Genomic DNA, 17,167 nt, shown 5'->3' with positions numbered 1-17,167 from the left:
GAACAAACTCATAGGTGACTCCCCAGTTGGTTTTCAGAGGCTGAAAATGACACAGGAGAACACTGCCCATTTTTCTCCCAAGGAACTACTTTAAACCACCAGAGAGAAGTCCCCTTTGGGTTAACAGCACAGCTCCCTACAGACTATGTCACCAGCCCCAACTATACTTCATCAGACTGTACTCAGATTTGGGCGAATTGGTTGGCAGTTAAAACTTGTTGACTTGAGAGATAATTTTAAATGATCCTTTAGCAAATTGAGAGGGAAGGAGAGATTTATAAATAAATTCCACAAAATGGAAGTAGACACAGGGATTGACATAAAATTGCTGTTTGTTATCGAATAATAATTAGTCTTACCTAAGTCTGCACTAGATGATGGATATTATCCTTTACTAAGTACTTTCAACATAGTACTAGCTTTCTTGCTAAGTATTCTTCTTATTTAACCTATAGCTTGTCTTGTAGTGTATAAACTGTCTCTTTTCTTTTAATTGATGAATAAATGAAAAATGCCATTTAAAAAGCAGCTCTTCTATAGTTCAAACTTTGTCACAAACTAGCATGTGAACTTATGCCTCACTTAAAACTCTCTAAGTTCCAGGTTTGCTCAAATGAATCATTTCACTTTTATCTGTTGTCTTGGGACAGTGTAGACATGATCATGCAGTAATAGGTGGTTGTTGTTGTTGTTGTTGTTAGGTGCCATGGAGTCCAGTACGACCTATAGCGACACTATGAACGACAGATCTGGACCCTCTCCTGTCCTGCACCATCCTCACATTTCCTAACACACTAGAGCCCATTGCGACAGTCAGCACGTCAATCCACCTGGTCGAGGGTCTTCCTCTCCTTTGTCTACCTTCTACCTTTCCAAGTATCACGTCTCTCTCCAAGGAATAACAATTCCAAGCAACATGCCCAAAGTATGTGATGTGAAGCCTCGTCATCTTTGTCTCCAAAGAGCACTCTGGCTGCATCTTCTCCAGGACACATTTGTTTGTTCTTTTGGCAGCTCGTGGTATGTTCAACACTCTTCTCCAACACCACAGCTCAAAGGCATCAGCTCTTCTGTCATTCTTATTCGTTGTCCAGATCTCAGATGTGTAGCAAGTCATCAGAAAGTCCATGGCCTGAATCAGATGCACCTTAGTCCTCAAACTGACATCATTACTCCTCAATAAGTGAAAAGGTCCCTAACTGCAGACTTTCCTAGTGCAATAAATCTCCTTATTTCCTGACTGGTACCAAGGATGTTAACTGTGAATCCGAGTAAAGAGAAATTGTTGACAGTTTCAATCTTTTAGCTCTCTACTGTGATGCTGCCTATCAGTCCAGTGGTAAGAATCTTTGCTTTCTTGGCATTTAGACACAATCCATATTGAAGACTATATTCTTTGATCTTCTGAAACAAGGACTTCAAGTCCTCCTCCTTTCATTCAGCAAGCAAGGTTGTGTCAGCTGCAAAAGGCAGGTTATTGATGAGTCTCCCTCTGATTCTGTTGCCTCATTTTCTTCACAGAGTCCAGTTTCTCAGATAATTTGCTCAGCATAGACATTGCATAGGTTATGGAGAGAGAATATTGTTGTCATTACTGTACCTTCAAAATCTATCACCTGGATAGAACCATAGCTAATTTTTCCCTCGCTTATTCCCAATGCTATTTGTCAGTAGAAAAATCATCACTGTGACCATGAGGCAAAAAGGGAAATAAGACCAACACTTGGTTAATACCAGTAGTCCCTTTTCTGTTCTTATTCACCTTGCCTTGCAGAGATGGAAACATCAAGCTCTCAGAACTGATTTAAGTATAAAGGCTGCAAGCAGGAAGAAGGAAGAGGCTCACAGCTCCTTGATACAGGGATCTATCTCTTTCTTATCACTTTCTAATGGTATTTTGAAAGGAGGGTTGAGGAGGAAGTAGATAATAAGGGAGCATTGTGTATCCAGAACCTAAAAACAATAGCAAAACCAACGAAAAGAACCTGTCACAGCATGTTAAAAACGCTTAACAATGTCTATAGTTACTCCTCAACTGCAAAGCAGACCACTCCCACTGTTGTCTCTCCACCCCAGGCACATCACCAACACTGTTCCTAGTACCTCGTACAATGCTTGGCACTGAGCAGGTATGAATCATTAAAAAGATTCTCATGCGAGGAGGATTACTAACATAGGAAGTTTACCCTTCTCCTAACTCCTTTGTTGCTGCTTCTTCTTCCTGTGTTTCAGGAAAGATGAAAGGCACAGCATTACCCCTGTTCATCACTGCACACAGCATTAATGTGGTACATAAAACTGTGTACATCTTGAGACTATTCTGAAACCCTGTGCTTAATTCTAGACGCTGCAGCTCCAGACAAAATAAAAAAAAAAGAAAAGAAAAAGGGGGAGGGGAAAGGCTCATTCAACAAGAGTGAAGGCAAGTCATGAACATGGGCTAGAGCCAATAGGAGAGATACAAGGGTAAAGCTTTGAAAGATCTGAGCTCACACACCGATAAACACATGAAGATCAAAGACTACATTCTTCAGGGAATTCACTGCAACATAAAGAAAACAAAAATCCTCACAACTGGACCAATATCCAGATAAATGAAGAAAAGAGGAAAGTTGCTGTGGTTTTCATCTTACTTGCATCCACAATCATTGTCCAGGGAAGCAGCAGTCAGGAAATCAGATGACAAGCTACACTGAGGAAATGTACTGCTATGAATCTCTTTAAAGGGTTAAAAATCAGACGTGTCTTGGAGGACTAAGTTGTGCCTGAGTCAAGCCGTGGTATTTTCAATCTCCCCAAATGCATGTTAAAACTGCATGGTTGCTGAATGAGGACAACAAAATGAGAATTAATGCCTTTGAATAGAGATGCAGACAAAGAATGTTGAATGTATCATGAACTTCCAGAACAATGAACAAATCTGTCTTGGAGGGAGAACTCCTTAAAAGGGAGGACAGCAAGATCTCATCTGACATACTTTGGACAGAGTATGAGGAGGAACCAATTCCTTGAGAAGGACATCATGCTTGGTTAGAGCAGAGAGTCAGAGAGAAAAAAAACGGCAAACTCACAACGAGATGGGTAGGCACAGTGCCTTTTACAATAGGTGCAGATCGGTGATTGTCAGGGTGGCCCAGGACTAGTGTGAGTTTTGTTCTGCTGTTGTATGTAGGAGGTCACTATTTGTCAGAACTGACTCAACAGTCTCTTAACAATAACAGCAAGAGAATGTGAAAAGTGATGCAAAGTGGTGTATTAAGTAGAGCCTGGTGAGCGGGTACCTCCTTTTTCCTAGAAGCCTGGGGACTCTGTGTATAATAGTCCATGTTGGGGGGTGTCTTTCTGGTAGTAAGGAGCTCTAAACTCTGTGAACGAACTCCAGAAGCGGTCATTGAGTAGGAGGACGCGGAAGTACGCTTTCTGGTAGGATCAATTTTCAGTGATGGTTATACATTTTCTGAAACGTCAAATTCACCTGTGCACTGCATTTGCAAAAGGAAGGATGACTCACAGAAGTAAGACAGAGGAGAAGAATGATCTCTGAAACATGAAGAAGAATTCATTTCATTTTCATGGTGCTGTAAAACTTATAAGATTCTTTTCTTACCTCCCATAGAATTCAATGATGAGGACTATTATTTCCATTTTGTCAGATGAAGCTCAGAGAGTTAAAGTTACTTTGTAGTAGAAGTCCTCCTTGTGCTCCTTGGAGGCAATGACAATAAAGGTTTGCCTCACACACTCCAGGCATGTTACTAGGAGATGCTATTGTTTGGAAAGGGGCATGATGTTCAGAAAGGCAGAAGACTGGAGGAGGAGAGGGAGACCCTTAACCTGATGGATTAACATGATGACTGTCACAATGGGCTCTAGTGTGTCAGCAAGTGTAAGGATGGCGCAGGATAGGACAGGGTTCAGATCTGTTATTCAAAGGGTCACCATAGGTCATATGAAACTCAATGACACCTAACACCAACAACAACATAGGACAAAGAAGTAAGAAGTATCCAAGTCAGGACTTAAAGCTAGTCTTCTATTCTAGATCTAATTTACCTGTGTTCTTTCTTCTTCCTGTATCTGTCTGAGCCACAAGGTAGGAGGGAGAGACAGCAACCCAAATTTTATTTCAGCCCTGAAGCAGATATTCTAAGAAAACTTATCAATGTAATCAAGGTAATAAATAGGAGAAAGAACTAGAAATTAAATCATGACAGAAAAAGAAAGATGATCTTATCTATAATGTGACACTACTCTTTAAAAAAAACAAAAACAAAAAAACCATAGCAGGCTTTTAAGAGGACTGCTCTGAAGTCACCTGCAGTAGCAGGCTTATACAGGAAGTGGAGAGGAGCAGGAAGTCTCAGGATCAGTCCTGGGAGATCAACTTCCTGCTTCGCTATAGAGCCAATCTATGGAGAACAGCACTGAAATATGGCCCCTAGCTGAACACCTGACACCCATCCTAATGCTTTAGCATCGTTGTTCACCTTAGACAGTTAACCAGCACCCAAAACTGTGCTTTAGGGGGCCAAATTATTCTTTGTCTTAGAGGAGCGACTATGTTTTTAAAAAAAAAAAATCCAACTCTCAAGGATTTAAAAATCCTTCATTACTTGGATCCTTACTTTGCCTTGGGCAGTTTCCTCCTCCAATATTGTTGAAGGCTGCATTAGGAGAAAATAGCCCCTAACATCTAGAAACTTCTTAGGGACTAAAGGTATCTGACGTGTGGGTGGGTAGAATGGGTGCCTGGGCTGGGATAGCTGGGCCACAAACACCTGGGACAGGGCTGTAAAGACGCAGAAGCTGAGGGACAGTGGGGTGTGAACCAGGTGAGAAAGGAAGGGGTGGGAGAGAAAAGCAGCAGACGAAAGCCCCGAAGTCAGGAAAGGGCTCTCAAAAGCGAAAATATTAGTTTTAACTTGTTGAATGATCTCTCAGAGCTGGCCAGGCAAACTGCCGCAGTTAAATAGAAATTCCTCAGTACCCCACCGCTCCCCTCTTCCAGTGGCGTCCAGGGGACCTGCCACGCCTGCGACACCAGTGGGTCCACTACGACTCAGAGTGACCCTCCTATGAACAACAGATTGGAAGCTTGCCCTTCCGCACCATCCTCACAGTCTCCAACGGGACTTCGCCCATTGGCGAAGGTCTTCCTCTCTGTTGCTGACCCTCTGCTTCCCCCAGCAGGACGTCCTTGTCCAAGGGTCCTCCTGACAACATGCCCGAAGTACGTGAGATGAGCTTCACCACCTTTGCTTCTAAGGATGTTGTCTGTGCTTTCTCCAAGTCCACTTTGTCTTTTGGCAGTCCGTGCCAAAAAAAAGAAATCAACAGGGAAATCAGAAGCAAAGAGAAGTCCCATATGCCAATATAGATGTGCCTGAGACTTCCACTATCCTAAAGGTTTTCTGTATATCAGTTTTATTAATAACAGATATTCCCTGGAGCATTTACTTAGTATCAAGCTTTGTCCTAAGTGACGTACCTCTTTCTTGGGATTGCTGAAGAAAAATGAACTCTGCTTTGGAATATCACAATATCCTTTGAAATAATTAGAACGTGCTTGTGACCAAAGGTTTGAGTCTTAACCTCAGTGATGGAGCTGGTTTCATAAAAAGGGGACGAGATAAGAGTCAAGGGATTGAGTTGGGAATGAAAGCTCATTGTCCCAGACCAACAGAGGAAGTTGGATCTTCCCTTTGAAAATATTAGTAGTTAGTAACTCTCCAAATAGGTTAAGGCTTTTCCCCACCCCCATCATTGGCAGAAATGACCTAGAACTTATTTGGTGACCAGCCTTCTGTATCCTCAACAATTCTAATTTTAAAGAAGTGTTCACTACCATCTAACTCTGTAACTTTAAACTTCTATGGGGCCAGTCATTTCATAGAGAAGGAGGCATGTGTGTAAAACAAAACAAAACACATGGTCATTTCACATCATATGAGGGTGCCCATCAGAAATAGAACGGTTAAAGCATTGGGCTGATTACCAAAAGACAGTTTGAATTCACTAGCTGCTTCAAGGGAAAAAAGAAGAAGAGTGTTTCCATAAAGATCTACAATCCTATGGTGAGTTCACTCAGTCTTATATCTTTACTATGAATTGGAATCAATGGCAGATTTATGGGTTTTGTTTGTTTATTTGTTTGTTTGTTTGTTTTGAATAAGAGATAGAGAAGTTAAGATTTTTATGGAGTTTTGGTGGTGAACTGAGCCCCACCTTGGATATACAGTGTCTCTGTTTTTAGGTAAAATAAAAGAAGCAAGGAGGAAATGCCCTATTGAGATGTTCCTTGTAATGTTTGTCTTGGCATTTTCTTTTGTTTCACCTGCCTGATAGTATCTGGACTCTCATTTAAATGGGAAAATAATCTTAACATGTAAATTTTACATTGATATAAAATCCCAATGAAGTATAGATTTCTGTTGGAGAGTTGAGGTTTGTTTGAGTGATATTGGGGAGTGTGACATAGGAATAGATGAAGGATGGTGATTTTTTTAGGTAGGATCTAGCTGAAAGTTGCAGAAATAAGATCCGCAAGAGAAATTCTTAGGCTGCCCCAAACTGTGTCCAACAATCAGTCTTCTGCAATAATCCTGCCTCAGGGACAGCCCATCCACAGTGGTCCCTCTGGGAACATCTGCTGGCTGAAGAGGTGCTTAGCACAGGATGTGCGGTTAACTCCAAGGAGAACTTACCCTGCTCTGAAAGTTTATCCAGTGGAGTTCCTGAATGGTACAAATGGTTAAGGGCTCAGCTATTAACTGAAAGATTGGTAGTTCAAATTTTCCCAAAGCACTTCAGAAAACAGGTCCGATATTTGCTTTCAAAAGAACATGGCCATTGAAACCCTCAAGAAGGGTTTCTTCTCTGACCCATGAGGGGTTACCAAAAATGGAGATTAACTCAGAAGCAACTGGTTTTGTCTTTTGGTTGATTTATTTGCTTGTTTTGAACCTTTGTTTTATTTATTCTGACAGGATACTATCTCAATCATAGGCTCTGTTTCATCCCTGGGTTTCTCCTATCAACAACTTGGTGCTTCCAAGGTTAAAGACCTTCCCTGAGGAGAAAGCACTCCACTTGGTGGGTTATCATTACTATTTCCTGCTAGTCTCCTCTACGGGAGCAAACAATCCATTGATCAAATACATTGCATATTCCCCCCTCCCAAATAATAGAACTTAAAATATTGTGGATTGCTAATCAACTCAAGGAGCTCTGGTGGCTTAGTGGTAAGGAACTGTGCTGCCATTGCAATGGTACATGCTTTGAATCTACCAGCTGCTCCACTGGAGAAAGATGGGCAAACTCCTAGAGCTGGAACTTATTTGACCACAGTCCTTTTGAGTTTAAGCAACTCTAGAGCCCAACAGACTAAAATTTTCAATCAAGCAGAGCCACCTAGTGGTAGAAGGGATTTTTTATTTTGAGTCTTAATTTGTCTCAAAAGAACCCAATCCAGGCGTGTCTTGGTTTTGCTTTTTATTCTATTCAAGCTTCTTCTAGTCATCCCCTCTGAGGCTGTCACCTCCATCTGTTTTTCCTGCCAAACATCTATTTCCCCAGGTGAACAGATCTACAGCTTGTTATCATCAGGAAATGTTAGGACTAAAACAGAGGCTCAACGGTATCTCTTTAGAAGAGCAAGAAAATGTCAGCATCTATTTACGTCTGAAGATAAAGGACCAGGAAGATATCTTCTTGGTAGCCGGTCTTTCCCATGATTCACTTTTCCTTTTTCCACACCAAAGGAAAAACCCAGACTCACTGCCATTGAGATTTGACTCTTGGTGACCCTCTGTGGAGTTTCTGACCAAAGTTTGTACATTTCAACTGGAGCAGACTGGAAGTGCAGGTGAATTTGAACTGCTGATATTTTCATTAGCAACACAACATATAAACCACTGCCACACGAGGCTCAAAGAAAAGGATCACATAAAACCCAGCCCACTGCCCCCAAAAGCATATCACCTATGACAGACATCAGAAATACCTTGCATTGTGGTTTGATTCTTTTTCTTCCTTTAGTGTAGGTAAACATTCATGGTCACCTAGGAGAGGATAAAAGCAAACTCATGAGTCCCAGAAATTCCTGTTGCTGCCCACAGAATCTGCACAACAGAACACTGCTTGGGATGGGGACATGCCACTTGTGTGGAAATGGGCTCACCAGGGAGTTCTAGAGGTTAGAGATTAATGATGAATAGGGGGGTTGAAATGGAAAAAGCATTAATAGCACAGATACGAGGCTTCAACGGACCTCTGTCTCAGGGGGAGGCTGAGCCATTCATCACTGCTTGGTGATTCATCTCTGTGTGACCACACCACTGCTCAAAAAGCTAGAATCTGCATGTCGCAGGATAACATGCCCGAGCAGTGCCGGTTTACCCAACAAGCAAGATGAGAACAGGCCTATTTGTGTTTATTAACTAATTTATCATGAACAATTTCTTATATATATACACACACACAGAGACACACATCATAGAGTTCTGGTGGCCTAGTGGCAAGAAGCTGTGCTGCAATCCTAAAGGCACGTGGTTCTCCACTGGGGAAGGATGGGTAATCTCCTCTTGAGTGATTAACTGCCTCTGAAAATCTGCTGCCCGAGGGTCAGCTGAGAGTCAGTTCTGACTCTACAGCGCACAACAAAAACACATCAAAGATTGTGCTTCTAAGCATGGCTGGTATCTATCTCTCCCAAATCAACAGTACCATCTACAGGGTCAAAGCTTCTTTCTAAATGAACATCGCTGACAGGCCTGGGGTTCCCAGCAAGCTAGGGAAGGCTAACCTTACTTGTACTTATCTGCAGTGAGCAGTGTCACAGGATTTTCACGTTAAATGGTCTGCTGAGGTGAGTCAGGGTGGTTTTGAACTGCAAACTTTTCAACTGGAAGTTGAACACTTACAATTGTACCACCCAGAGGTTTTACTGGTTTCAGTGATCTTAATAGGATCATGGTTTCCTATTGAAATTATCTCAGGCATAAAATCAATTACATAAAAAGATTGAGAAATTGTTTTTCAACAATGGATTTCTTTTTCTTCTTTCTCAAATTGGATTATATGTGTGTATGACATAAAAATGAAATTCTTTTTAAAAACTATCCCAATGACCCACTGTTCTAAAATACTTCTCAGAGCCGTTCCCTCTTCAGTATTGGATTATGAAAAACTATTAGAAATTGTACAAATTAGCTGAGTGGTTCTGTTGTTTTGGGAAAGGAATCTTGATAAGTTCCTAATACCAATGAATTCAAATGACTGGAAAAAGCTATGGTAGATTCTTAGAATGGATAGATTCCAGATTTGTTTATTTCATGTAATTGTTAGAAATACAAATGAAGGGAAAATATAAACTGTGCTTTTATTAATATAACCTTGGCAATTATAATATTTTGTCTTGGGCAGAAAGTGGAAGGGTAGATGAATGAATGGAGATGAGAACCCCAGGGAGTAAGGGGGAGGAGTGCTGGTGTGTTGTGGGGACTGCAACCAACGTTACAGGGCAAACAGTGCACCAGTGAGCCCTTTCACTCAAATCACAATACAAATTTTTTTTAAATTGTGACTATTTCATAAAGGAATAGAAAAAAAGAACCAATTGTCAGCATAGTTTAAGTTCAAATGTTGTCTTAATGAAAAACAAGGGACATATGCTACAGTTACTGCCAGGTATCAATTGGATTGAGTTATATTGTATACTTATCCTACCATCTATATTATACCTGTGGCCAATAGGCCCTGCTGCAGTGATGGAAACACCACCTGTGCTGTCCAGTACAAAACTCTCCAGCCTAAGGATGACTATGCTAATGTGACAAAAGTGACGGAGTTATTGAATTTTTAGTTTCAGTTAGTTAAAATTTAAGCAGTGGCTATGGTTAGTATCTATTATATCAGATAGCACAGATCTGTATATATTTGCATATCCACATATGGATTATAATCACAAGCCTTTGTCATTTTAATGATAGAGAAGGATATCATACTAGAAAGGTAAAGGGTCATTGTAAAAGGGAAAACCCTCAGAAAAATGAATTGTTACAGTGGCTGTAAGAGTGGGCTCACCAGAACAACCATTGTGAGGATGATGGACGAATGGGTTGTATTTCCTTCCATTGTACACAGGGTCAATCTGGGTCAGAATAGATTTGACAGCACTTACCAATACGTTCTATCAATCTATAAGGGTATGCCAGATGTTCCCTTTCCCCAGACAATCTAGTCTCAGATATTATTCTGTTTGAAAAAAGAAATAACTAAAATGTTTCTGCTTGAAAAAGACCATATCAAACCTTGACAGAAAAAAAAAAAGCCAAACCACCCAAGTGGAAATAATCGATACACTAATTAAATTGGCTGTTTAAGAACAGTGAGATCCAAGTTTATTATCTGCACACTCCAGGGATCTAATGTCATGCTTTTGGTCTCTGCTGTGCTTCAGCACTTGGCTGAGATATTTCTAAATGTGTTGTAGCCTTCTATTACTGGAGAGAAAGTGTGTGTGTGGGGGGACTCCCAACAAAAACCAAAACCATCAAATAGGAAGAATGAGACATTGTAGGGATCACAACTAATGTCATGGAACAATCTGAGTATATACTGCTGAATGGAAAATGAATTTGTTTTGTCAATAGTCACCTAAACCGCAAGAAAATATTTCTTTTAAAACCCAAAACCCCATCAAGTTACCACATACCATTCCTATTCATGCTGTTCATCCATTTGTCAAGCTCTTCCATTTCTATTTCCATAACAGAGGGTGTGTCCTCCTCAAAAATAGGGCTAGAGACAGAGAATGGAAAGCATGAAAAAAAAAAATGTGTAGTGTGTCAAATTTCATTTGGGGGTGAACCTCCTAGGTAGTGGAGAATGCATTTGACTAAGTACCCTGAGCTCCAAGGTAGCCTTGTGGGTCTTGTCCTGCCCTTGACTATCAGTTCTAACAGAAACAATATCTAAAATGAAAACAAACAAACAAACAAAAAACCCATAAACCTATCACTGATCCAAAGTAGAAGGCACTCAAGCCCAGCCTGGACTGTAGAGGAAACCAGGGAACTTGCCACGTCCCCTTTGTAAAGGCACAGAGGCTTCCACCTTGTGGCTCCGGAAGTTGCCACATTTAACCTTGCCAAATTTCACTTCCCTTTTCTCAGTGTTCTGATCAATGGCCAGGGCCTAGAGGCCACTGTCAACAGGTTACCACACACCACCCATTTCCAAGGCTCAGGCGTCTCCCAATGGAGAAATACAGCCTTAGACCTCAGAAACCCATCATCTTCTTGTTAGGGCTTCTGTGGATCTTCTAAAAGTGGAATTAGGTGACCAGAGAGTGATAAGGTATGTAAGGCTGGAGGTGGGCGTGGGGGATCCACTTTTAGTTACCCTTTTGAGAGGAAGTGAGAAAATGTTCACACGCCACACAAAGGAAGGGGATGGGGCGGGGCATTACCCAGGTCACTTTTCTGGGTGGAATCTCCCCTCCTTCCCCTCCTCCTTCAACCCAGCTGCCCCTTCTTTCACTTCCCTCTCTTCTACCCACTCCCTCCAGCGATGGTATGAATTTTATGCATCTTCCTAGGATCCTTCTGCCCTAATACCTGGATGGTAGTTCCAAGGTGATACAATTTTTAATCAGAATAAAAGAACAGATGACCTTGAAATACACTCAGGGCCCGGGTATTACATTACTGTGCATTTGGACCTGGTCTCAGTCAGAAGAAGACTGAACTGAGGATGATGAAATGAATTAGGCCCAGACCCTCCACTGCTCCAAGCTCATGACTAAGGTCTGGGGAACATGCACTGTCTCCGTCCAGCTGCTAGGGGGCGCCCTGAGGGCGGGAGGGGCAGAGGAACACTCCCTGGGCAAGGGTCTCTAATCTCTGTGTCTCCTTATCTGTTCGAGTCACCTACTGAACTGGACTGGAAACAGTGAGGGAAGACTTACACTTTCAAGTTTTCACTTCCCAGATCACCTAAAAGAGAATAACACAGGAAGGTTAAATTAGATATGTTTGTCTGTAAGCATTTTTTTTCTTTCCACGAACAGCTGAACTCTCCCTCACAAAATGAACCAAAGGACCTCAAATAATTAATCACAATTTTACAGCCACAAATCACAGCTTTAACCTCCAGGTTCAGGGTGGCAAAAGGAAACAAGGTTCTTCAGGCTGTGGACTCTGCTTTCTCTTAGCTACGAATGGTCTGTTGGGCCTAGTTCTCAGGGCTTTGTGTTGCTAATGCCAAGGCAGAGCTGGTCTGGCAGTTCAAATCCACCACCGGCAACTTACAGCCTCTGAACACCTGCCTGAGGGCGAGCGATGGGTTGGTTCCAACTTGACAGCAATGCGTGAGTGAACGATGAAAGATGATCCATCCTCTGGAAGCTTCAGATCTTGATACTCAACCTTCTTTATCCTTTATTTCCACAGAAAAGGTAACACCAGTAAAGAAGTCCCCTACTTGTGTCAAACTTTTTCATGGCTCATTTTTAGTAAGTAGATCACGTCATCAACACAGCTCTTGGTATGCATTTAGCAGCCAGTGAAATTTTATTGACTGCAACAATAATTCTCAGTGTGTACGTTCAGCACTAGTTTTACCTTAGGTCTAACCTTCTGGATTTAATATTATCAGCATAGTGAGACTTGCTGGGATCTCTGGTGGCCTAGTGGTAAAGAAGCTGGGCTTCTCATCCCAAAAATATGTGGTTCAAATCCAGTAGCAGCCCCGCAGCAGGATGAACAATCTTCCCCCCTGCAGTTAACTGCCTCTGAAAACCTGCTGGAGGGTTAGCTGTGGGTTGGTTCAACTCTAAGGCAAACAGCAACAGTGAAACTTGCAACAGGCCGGAGCTTTGTTGCTATTGTTTAATGCAAAAGAGTCAGTTTGCAAAACCTCTAACACAAACAGAGCCTGATGACCCACCTCGAGCTCTGAAAAGCACATCCAGAAAAAGAAGGCAGGGATGCCAAGCGAGGGAGTAAGCTAGGTCTACAGTCACTTTTTATGAAATGAAGGCATTGCAAGGTAAACCACTGTCAGAGGCTCCTGATCCTCGGCACTCAGCAGCCGGCTTTGGCCCGGCTTGCAGGAATGCAGGTCCCCACGGAGAAAGCAGAGCGCCCGCACCTGGAAAGGAGCTCCGGACAGTTTGCTGTGCCTTGCTAATGGCCTTGCTAATCCAGCGAAGCCGGGCGCAGAGGGACGTTCATACCATCACCTCTTACCTTCCAGAGGCTCTAGGTTTATTCCTGCCGCTCTACCACAGGCCTCTGACGCTTCCCACAGGTGCCTGACTCCTCAGGAATTTACATTATGGCAGGTGAATATCTGAATCTCGTGGGTGTGTGTGTGTGTGTGTGTGTGTGTGTGTGTTAGAGAGACAGAGACAGACACAGAGAGACACACACATACAGAGCGCATGGTTTTCCCTCTTCTAAAATTTACAGACTATTCTAAGGTATTCTGTTTTCAACAATCCCCCGCCCCACCCTACCGGATCCTCTCCCACAGGAGACTCGGACCCCCCCTAATTTCTCAGCAAGTAAGTGGCTCCACAGCTCCACATATGTGCGCACGGGTTTCTCTTTATAATCTGGGTTCCCTGCAGACTTCACAGTGAGCAAAAGCCAGCCCTGCGTGCAGATGATGGAAAAGTTTAAAAAGCCATTACAAAAGTACTCCAGATGTGCCAAATGTGAAGCTGCTGTAATTAGCGCTAAAACAGAGCAAAAAAAGCCTCCTGTGGCCTCGTCTTTCCCGTTCCCCGGCCATTACCCCCCAGCCCAGCCACCATGGCAACCGCAGAACATCTGGGAGCGCACAAGAGCTAAGCATTAAGGCAGAATGGAGACCAATTACTTGTCCTCACCAGCCAGGCCCTCCCCACTCCGCTCCACCTGGCCTGTATCTCTTTATTCAGATCACCCACTCCATTTCCAACAACCAGGAGGCAAATATAGCCCGCATACAGGCTCCCCCTCTCCTGCTCCATAACATGGTTCCATTTTCCCTCCTAGAGCCTTCTATTTCATATCCTCCAACGCACTTTAACAGCCCCCCCCCCAGTCAGTTTCTACGTTATACCCACTTTGCCTGACAACACCCCTCTCCCAGTTCCTCTCTTCTGTGCACTTGATAATGGGGTCATGGGAGTGGATGCTCAGGAGCCCAGCAGGAGCCCGCTTCCCTTATCCTAATTCCAGCCTGAAGAGACAGGAAGAGAGGCCCTCTCTGAAGATTTATTGAGCCTGAGCCGAGCCAGGCGCCACGTAGACACAGCACTGTTTAAAGTGGTGGTTTACTGCCCGCTGTTTCCCCTACAGCTCTTTGAGAGAGACCCAGCACATCAAGCAACTTAATACATGTTAAATAATAATAATTGCAAATTTAATGGCTAAGGGCTAGGAAGAAAGATAGCAGAACATCTAGTTAAGACACAATGTTTCCCTTTTTCTGATAATGAGAAAGAATACAGAGGAAGAAAGATAATATCCAATCGGAGGAAGTATTCTTTCGGAACATTTTAGCCAAGACTCTCCTCAGTGGTTGAATTTATTTTCCGGCAGAGAAGAGTAGTAGTTTCTGTTCTCGGCTGGTACAGAAAGCCTGATGGCTCAGGCCCACCCAGAGGTACCTCAGAAGACGGATCCAGAGATGTACTTGGAAACTCTCTCTGGGGCACATTGTACTTTGACACTCATGGAGTCACTGTGAGTCAGAATCAACTTGATGGCAAGTGTCTTATGTGTTAATCATGGAGGGTGGGAAGACTGTTTCCTCCTAACCTCTTAGGGACACTGTGCATGCCTTCCCATGAAACATTCCTTTGGGGACTGTTATGGATTGCATTGTGTCCCCCCAAAATATGTGTCAACTTGTCTAGGCCATGATTGCAGTATTATGTAATTATCCTCCATTTTGCAATCTGATATAATTATCCTATGTGTTGTAAATCTTCACTTCTATTATGTTAATGAGGCAGGATTAGAGGCAATTACTTTAATGAGGCAGAATGCAATCCACAGGATTAGGTTGTATCTTTTATATCTCTTTTGAGATATAAGACAGATTTAAAAAGTGAGCAGAGATCAGAGGAACCTATAACTTCCAGGAAGAGAATGACTATTAAGAGAAAAAATATCAACACAATGTACACAACTTCTATATGTTGTTGTTATGTGCCATCGAGTCGCCTGTAATTTATAGTGACCCTGTGTACATTAGTTCTGGACCCCGTCCTATCCTGAGCCTATCTGACCATCTCCAACAGACCTAATTCCATTTCTCCCTTCACTAAGTCAATCTAACTCATCTGGGATCTTCCTTTCCTTCCCTGTCTCTCTACCCTTCCAAGCATGATTTTCTTCTCCAAAGACAGCCCTCCTGGTCATGTATGTAAATCAAAATAAAAATTTTAAAAGAAAAAATAAAATAAAATTGCTATCAAATACTTTTCTGCTATGCAATTGTTATGAAATTTTATATTTTGTGGATTTTTATTATTGTTGTTGTTATGTGCTGTCGAGTCATTTGCGACTCATAGCGACCCTATGCAAAACAGCCCTAAACCCTGCTCTATCCTGTGCCAACTGCACTGCCTCTGACACACCCATCCCATCCCGATTACCCCAGTCACTGAATCAGTCCACCTCATAGAGGGTCTTCCCCTCCAGCGCCATCCTTCCACCCTCCCAAGCATGATGTCCCTCTTCAAGGACCATCCCTCCTGGCTACATGTCCAAAGTATGTCAGATGGAGCCCCAGAATCCTTGCCTCCAAGAAGTTGCTTGGTTTAATCCTCTCGAGGATGAATCTGTTTGTTTTCCTGGCAGTCCATGGTGCATTCAATGCTCTTCTCCAGCACCACAGCTCAAAGGCATCAACTCTCCTTCTGTCCTCCCTAGTCATTGTCCAACTCTCTGATGCCTAACAAGCGATTGCAAAGACCATGGCCTGTATCAGGCGCACCTTAGTCTCCAGAGAGACACCGTTGCTCTTGAGTACTTTAGAGAGGTCCCTAACAGCAGACTTTCCCATCGCGATACGCTTTTTAATTTCCTGACTGCTGGTGCCAAGAGTGTTGACTGTGGAGCCGAGCAAATTGAAGCTGTGAACAAACTCAATCTCTTCGCCATCCATCCTGACGCTGTCAATTGGTCCAGTGGTGAAAATCCTTGTCTTCTTGACATTGAGCCTCAGTCCATACTGAAGGCTGCAGTCCTTGACTCTCCGCAGCAAGTGCATGAGGTCCTCCTCAGTTTCAGCAAGCAGGGTTGTGTCATCTGCATAACGCAGATTGTTAATAGATCTTCCACCAATCCTGATGCCACAATTCTCCTCATAGAGCCCAGTCTCTCGGATAATCTGCTCTGCATACATGTTGAAAAGGTATGGAGACAGGATGCATCCCTGGCGTACACCCTTCCCAATTTTGAACCATGCAGTGTTACCCTGCTCTGTTCTGACTACTGCCTCTTGGTCCAAGTATAGGTTTCGCATTAGCACAATTAAATGTTCTGGGATTCCCATTCTTCTCAGAGTCAGCCACAGTTTGTTATGATCCACACAGTCAAACGCCTTTGCATAATCAATGAAACACAGATATACATTCTTCTGGTACTCCTTGCTTTCAGCCAAGATCCATCTAATATCAACAACAATATCCCTAGTACCACGACCCCTTCCAAACCCAGCCTGGACTTCCGGCAATTCTCTGCTGATGTGCTGTTCTAGTCGTTTTTGGATAATCTTCAGTAGAATCTTGCTTGCAAGTGAAATCAATGATATTGTTCTGTAGTTTCCACACTCAGTTGGGTCACCCTTCTTTGGAATGGGAACAAATACAGATCTCTTCCAGTCAGTTGGCCAAGTGGTTTTTCTCCAGATTTCTTGGCACAACTAGTTTATTTATAAAATTCAAATACATTGTTTTCTAGAACAGATTCTTCCAATTTCCCTCACTCCCCCACCAAATTGTACAATCCCATGATTAATTCTCCCCTCCCCCTGCACATCCTCCTCCCTCTGCTTCCACCCTCCCCATCCCTACCCTGAATCCTTATACTCATTCTACAATAATAGTTTTATACATTATTTGTCCTTGTGGGACTGAGTTAGTTAGTACTCTCCAGTTCCTCTCAAG

General features: G+C 42.8%; 1 protein-coding gene across 1 annotated transcript in view; it reads right to left on the bottom strand.

The window, feature by feature from the left end:
• Positions 1-1,842: 1,842 nt before the first annotated feature.
• Positions 1,843-17,167, bottom strand: part of TMEM154 (transmembrane protein 154) — a 57,265-nt gene continuing 41,940 nt past the window's right edge. Inside the window, exons 4-8 of the mRNA XM_006884500.1 lie at positions 11,969-11,996; positions 10,715-10,800; positions 8,003-8,060; positions 3,282-3,420; positions 1,843-1,953 (exon numbers count right to left, since the gene is read on the bottom strand). Of these exons, the coding sequence (XP_006884562.1) occupies positions 1,843-1,953; positions 3,282-3,420; positions 8,003-8,060; positions 10,715-10,800; positions 11,969-11,996 (422 nt within the window). The remainder of the gene's footprint in view (positions 1,954-3,281; positions 3,421-8,002; positions 8,061-10,714; positions 10,801-11,968; positions 11,997-17,167) is intronic.

This window comes from Elephantulus edwardii, unplaced genomic scaffold (genome assembly GCF_000299155.1).
Source record: "Elephantulus edwardii isolate Elephantulus edwardi_28Jun2011 unplaced genomic scaffold, EleEdw1.0 scaffold00034, whole genome shotgun sequence".
Taxonomy (NCBI): domain Eukaryota; kingdom Metazoa; phylum Chordata; class Mammalia; order Macroscelidea; family Macroscelididae; genus Elephantulus; species Elephantulus edwardii.
The sequence above is the reverse complement of the archived record's forward strand: the minus strand, read 5'-3'. Positions and strand labels throughout refer to the sequence as shown.